At 47.3% G+C, this 6571-nt stretch overlaps 1 protein-coding gene across 11 annotated transcripts in view; it reads right to left on the reverse strand.

Moving 5' to 3' along the window:
• TBL1X (transducin beta like 1 X-linked) overlaps positions 1 to 6571 on the reverse strand; it is a 327967-nt gene that overhangs the window by 8290 nt on the left and 313106 nt on the right. For all 11 annotated transcript variants that reach the window (XR_003095073.1, XM_025209254.1, XM_025209250.1 and 8 more), the window contains one exon: positions 4657 to 4731. Coding sequence is in view for 10 of the 11 variants with exons in the window: in XM_025209254.1 (XP_025065039.1) it covers positions 4657 to 4731 (75 nt within the window). In the remaining variant the exon portion in view is untranslated. The remainder of the gene's footprint in view (positions 1 to 4656; positions 4732 to 6571) is intronic.

The following is a 6571-nucleotide window of genomic DNA, read 5'->3' on the forward strand; positions in this document are numbered from 1 at the left end:
TAAATACTCCCCAATTCCCTTCTGTGCCCCTGTGATGAACTTATAGGCAGCCACAAGGTCGCCTCTCAACCTTCTCTTGCGGAGGCTGAATAGATCCAGTTTCTCTAGTCTCTCCTCGTAGGGCTTGGTCTGTAGGCCCTTAACCATACGAGCGGCCCTTCTCTGGACCCTCTCCAGGTTATCCACATCCCTCTTGAAGTGTGGCCCCCAAAACTGCACGCAGTATTCCAACTGCGGTCTGACCAGCGCCCGATAGAGGGGAAGTATCACCTCCTTGGACCTATTCGTCATACATCTGCTGATACACGATAAAGTGCCATTGGCTTTTTTGATGGCTTCGTCACACTGCCGACTCATGTTCATCTTGGAGTCCACTAGGACTCCAAGATCCCTTTCCACTTCCGTGCCCCCCAGCAGGTCATTCCCTAGGCTGTAGGTGTGCTGGACATTTTTCCTCCCTAGGTGCAGCACTTTGCATTTCTCCTTGTTGAACTGCATTCTGTTGTTTTCTGCCCACTTGTCCAACCTGTCCAGGTCTGCTTGCAGCTGTTCCCTGCCCTCCAGCGTGTCCACATCTCCCCATAGCTTTGTGTCATCTGCAAACTTGGACAGAGTACATTTCACTCTCTCGTCCAAGTCTCTGATGAAGACATTAAAGAGTATCGGTCCAAGGACCGAACCCTGTGGGACCCCACTTCCCACACCCTTCCAGGTCGAAACCGACCCATCCACCACGACTCTCTGGGTACGACCCTCCAGCCAATTCGCCACCCACCGGACTCTGTAGTCATCCAAGTCACAGCCTCTTAACTTGTTCACCAGTATGGGGTGGGATACCGTATCGAAGGCCTTCCTGAAGTCTAAGTATACGACATCCACCCCTCCTCCTGTGTCCAGGCGTTTCGTAACCTGGTCATAAAAAGAAACTAGATTGGTCAGGCACGATCTGCCTGCCACGAACCCGTGCTGGTTTCCCCTCAGCATAATTTGTCCTGCCGGGCTCTCACAAATGTGAGCCTTGATAATTTTTTCAAAGACTTTGCCAAGGATGGAGGTGAGACTGGCTGGCCTATAGTTGCCCTGGCAAATTCTATTTTACTTTACATACCCAAATGGTGATTACCTAGCTATATAACTGCCATTTTTTGGCATTCATGAGCAGTTTGTGATCTGACTCCCTATGCAGCATTTACAGTGGGCTGTACTTTTGCTGGACAGGCACGTGGCTCCGTATGTGTGAGTTAAGTCATGAGATTCTACCTAGAAGAAACTCGTAACAGAGGAGAGGCCTCCCATGTTTTAGCCCAAAAGCCTAGTGGTTAGGAAATAGTCTAGTGTTCGCTCAGGAAGTAGAAGACTGAGGCTCTACAACCCTTTCCAAAACCTACATTTCACTTCCCAGCATGGGGCTCTAACCACCAGAACACAAGTTAGATATCTCCAGCTCTCTTCTTGAAGTTGGCTTCTTGGGCAGCCAAGAGAGGGAGATATATGGGGTCCAGAGAAAGAGAGCAACTTAGAAGGCTTGGGGTTTGGTGAGACAGAAGTTGCTCAGGCACAGCACAAGCACTGTAGCAGAAAACTCCCCGCTGCTTTCCATCCCTGTTATCAACTAAATGCAAGATGCAATTAATGGCTCAGCTTCAAGAGGAGGCTTAAATAGGTGACAAGGCAATGCCTAACCTGTGGCCTGATGGTTAGAGCATTGTACTGCTAAAAGATGCCACTTCAGTTGTAACAGTGCTTAGACTGCTAATAACTGAGGCAATCTCTGTGTTACAAAATTCTGCTGGTCTAACTATTAGGGCTGTGCAAAGCTTCGGGTGCTGATTCAATTCGGAGGAGATTTGGCCCGATATGGTGGCCGAATCTCTGAATCCAAATCAAATTGGGAGACCAATAAAAAGGTCTGAATCTATTTGAAGCTCTCTGAATCAATTTGGAACAGATTCGGAGAGCTTCGGAGATTTGGGCAGTCCTTGCTCAATGCTGCAGGGAACTGGACCCAGACTCTGTCCTGTTAAGTAGGGGGTGAGGGGTGAGGGCTGGAGGAGTGGGGAGGGGATCATGGGGGGACCCCTGTGAGGCCCCATCCCCTGCCTGCTCCTTCAGCCCCCCTGAGTGCCCCTTGACCCCTGCCTGCTCTCCCAGCCTCCCCCCCCACCATGGGTACCCCGCCTAGCCCCAGCTCCTGGTTCTTTAAAAAAAAATCCCCACACTCACTGGCTGCTGCAGCAGGCATTGGGGCTTCTGGGGGCTCATGGCAGAGCCCCCCACGCAGCCCAGGGCAGTGGGGGGCAGCAGTGATAGCCCTCCATGCCTGGCAGGAGCCAGTGAGTGCAGGGCTTTAAAAACATTTTTTTTTTAAAAAGAGATGGGAGTTGGGGCTGGGTGGGGCAGCCATTGATGGGGCTGGGAAAGTTGGTGGAGGATAGGGGCTCATGGCACAGTTCTCCACACAGCATGGGGCGGTGGAGGGCAGTGGGGATCGCCCCCCCTGCCTGGCAGTAGCCAGCAGAGGCGACCTGAACAGGGTGTGGGGACCGGGGCAAATCAGGCTCTGTGGGGCTCCACCCGCAGACATGAGGAAGCCAGTGGCAGATTTGGTGGTGGTAGGGTGGGTGCTGAGCAACTGGAGGTGCTGGATTTGGTCGGGGTGGGGGCGGGGGTGTGCTAAGCAGTTGGACGTGAAGTAGGCAGCAGCGTGGAATCACTGTAGCTGCTCCACCCGGCTCTGCAGGGCCCCCCAAAGTGCGGGGACTGGGGTCATTGTCCCAATTTGCCACCCCCTGGGGATGGCCCTGGCAGCTGGTGAGTGGGGGCTGTTTTGTTGTTGTTTTTTTGTTTTTTTAAAGAGCTGAGAGAGCAGGTAGGGGATGGGGATTCATAACAGATCCCCCCAAACAGCGCGGGGCAGTAGGGGGCAGTGGGGATCACCCCATCCCGCCTGGCAGTAGCTGGTGAGTGCTGGGCTTCTTTTCTTAAGAGCCAAGAGGCTAGGACCAGGTGGTGCAGCCATTGATGGGGCTGAGAGAGTGGGTGGGGGAGGCCTGTTTGATCTGGAGATTTGGTTGATTTGGCCACAGCTGAATCTCTGAATCAAATTCTGCTGAATCGATTCACAACAGTGGTTCGAATCATGGAATTGAATCACTCCCCCTAATCGACCGAATCCGAAGTGAATACTAGCTGCTTCACACAGGCCTAATAACTATATGAAACAGGGCTGTGAAGAAACGTGAGCCCTGCCTGATAGAGATGTGTTGGCAGAAACCCTAGTGTAGATACCCCTATACTAGCAAAACTGCAACAGTATAGCTTGTTTCACTTGTTAGAGTAGATACATTACACTCCCTGGTTGGTGACATAGCTAAATCCCCACTAGGCGTGCTTTGCTGGCATGGAGCGATTAATGTATTTATCATGCTATAAATTTTAACATTGAATCAGTGAATTTATGGCATGATAAAATGACAAACAAGCCACAAGGACATTCTACGTTTAATGTATAATATTTCTGTGGCCTATTTGTTTCATGTCCTAATTTGAATGAATGAATTTATAGCATGTAGCATTGGGCTATCTGGTATAGTTTTATATGACCCTGCACAGAGAACTTATTGGCTCCCCTGGTGTGCAAATATTTAAACCTATTCTATGCAGCTTGATATTGGGTGGGGATGACCCTGCTTTGAGCAGGGGGTAGGACTAGATGATCTCCTGCGGTCCCTTCCAGTCCTAATTTTCTGTGATTCTATGGGTCCATATAACAAGGACAGCTGAGGACCTGGACTTCCCAGTGCTCAGCTGGATGCACCCCAGAATGGGCTGGGGTGCATGTTCATGGCTATTAGGGAGCTCCTCAGTTGCCAGTCCACACTGGGGTGCATGCAGGTGGGGATCAAGGGGCTCCCTAGTCCCAACTGCACATTTCCACTGGGACCACCTAATCCCTGGAGGTAGCACTGAATCCTGAGTCTGAGACCTGGTGCTGATCACCACAAGGTCCCAGATCTCCTGAGGCGGCCCCCAGTCCTGGTTCCAGAACCTGAACCTTTTAAGTGCCTATGAAGGAGTGCCAATGCAGCCCAGCATGGGTGACCCATTCCCCATGCAGAGCTTTCTTCTCCACAGTTGGGTGATTGGGATCTGAAAAGTTTTATCACCAATTCCAATCACATGCATCCTGCTACATACATCTGGCATGGCAGAACATGCAATTCTGGGGATAAGGCATAAAATTCCTCACATTCCAACTGTGTGATACTTTTAATGTCTTCCAGGATCCTAAGATGAAGATACCATTCACACACAGTGGGCATGTCTACACATGATGCTTCATTGTCGTAGCAATGCAGTGGCCATGGGGAAAAACTGTGATACTGCTGCTATGTCGCTGTAGCAGTGCGCTCCCTCAGTACAGCATGTTGCTATGGGGATGTAGTGGCTAAAAATAACCATGTGCCATTGGCACAGTAGAGGCTGTTACAGCAGTACGGGCCTTTTCAAAGTACTAAATGACAGCACAGTAACAACGGTGCTGTAGGGGCACATGTAGACGTGCCCAGTATTTAGTAGTATGACAGAATCATTCTAGAAAGAAAATTATGCAAACAGAGACAAGATGTTTTTTAAACACCATGAATGGAAAATTACCTTTAATGTCATGTCATCAGAGCAGGATGCTAGCAGCATACCAGAAGGGTCCCATTTAATTGCATTGACTTCATTCTGAAATAAAATTTGATTTTGTAAGTGAATGCTCCAAGTAGCCTGCATTGTACCTGGCACCCAGCAGAGGGCTCTCACGCATTATCACTACAACGTGAAAACACTGCAAATGCTTATCTTATGCTTTCATTAGCTTATACATGAATGAAAACAGAACTTTTCTTCCACATCTCAATACCTAAATACAGCTTAGGAATGGAAACTATGCATGTGTGCATGCATTACTGAATGTTACACACAATTAGCTATCAAATTTCTGACTTGATCTGTGGCTCGTACAAGTTTGGGATACTCCTCCCGCATATGACAGATTTAAACCAACTCTAGACCTAGATTTTTTAATGCTGTTGCAATCAACTAATTTAAAACAATTATATTATGTTGACCAGAAAAGAAAGACCAAGGAAGCTACGGGCCCGCTGTTAAATAACCAGGAGGAAAACTTAACAGAAGATGCAAAGAGGGCAGAGTTCCTCAATAGGTACTTTGCCCCAGTCTTCACACAGTCAAAAAAGTGTTTTTATTGAGATACCTAATAATGATCTTTTGGGTAAAGAAGGGGCAAGCTGAGGGATGAGATAACAAAAGTGACCAACAGCTTTTGATGAATATAAACAAATTGAAGTCAGCAAGGCCTAATGAACTTCATACCCAAGGTACTGAAGGAACTGGCTGAGATCTCAGAGCCCTTGGCAATAATATTCACTAAGCTATGGGAGACAGGCAAGGTACCCAAGTACCGGAAAAGGGCTAATGTAGTGTCCTTCTTTGAAAAAGGGAAAAAAGGAGAACCTAGGGAACTACAGACTGGTTAGCTTCACTTTAATACATGGGAAGTTAATGGAGCATATCCTAAGGAAATCCATTTGGAAAAGGAAAGGCTGATCACAAGCAGCCAGCATGGACTTACTAAGGACAAATCATATCAAACAAACTTGATCTTCAACAAAGTGACTACTTGGGTGGATGAAAGGAATCCTATGGATATAGCGTATCTGGACTTTAGCAAGGCTTTTGACAAGATCTCACATGGCCTTCTCATAAACAAATTGGAGAAATGTAGGCTAGACAAAACTGCTAAAATATGGATAGACAACTGACTCAATAGTCATAAGGAAAGTGTATTTATAAATGGATTCATGTCAGAATGGCAGGAGATTTAAACAGAATCCCACAGGGGTCTGTCCTGGGTCCAGTGCTGTTCAACATGTTTATTGATACTGGAAGTGAGAGCTTCTTAAGTAAGCCTACAGACAAGATGAAACTTGGAAGGATTATGAACATGCTGGAGGATGGAACTGCAATTCAGAAAGATCTTGAAAGATTGGAAAGTTGGACAGGATGAAGTCCAATGTTGACAAATGAACGGTGTTACACTTCAGGAAGAATAATCAAAAATACAATACAAAATGGGTGACACCTGGCTAGATGGCAGCCCTACAGATAAAGATTTGCGAGTCTTGGTAGATCAGAGACAACATGAGTTTGTAGTATGATGCAACTACATAAAAAGTGAATGTGGTTTTGGGACACGTCAACAGAAGTAGTAGGTGCAAGACATGGGAGGTGATAGTGCCTCTTTACTTGGCTTTGGTTAGGCCTCATTCTGAGTACCGCATGCAGATTTGGGTTCCACATTTTAAAAAGGGTGTTGAGAAGTTATAGAGAGTCCAGAGGTGGGCAACAAAAATGATTAAGTACTCAGAAGGCACATCATATGAGGAGAGGTTGAAGAAGCTAGGCATGTTCAGTTTGTGGAAAAGGCACTTAAGAGGGGACATTCCAGCAGTCTTCAAATACTTGAAGGGCTTCTATAAAGAAGATGGAGAACACCTTTTCT

The sequence above is a fragment of the Alligator sinensis genome, unplaced genomic scaffold (genome assembly GCF_000455745.1).
Source record: "Alligator sinensis unplaced genomic scaffold, ASM45574v1 scaffold312_2, whole genome shotgun sequence".
Taxonomy (NCBI): domain Eukaryota; kingdom Metazoa; phylum Chordata; order Crocodylia; family Alligatoridae; genus Alligator; species Alligator sinensis.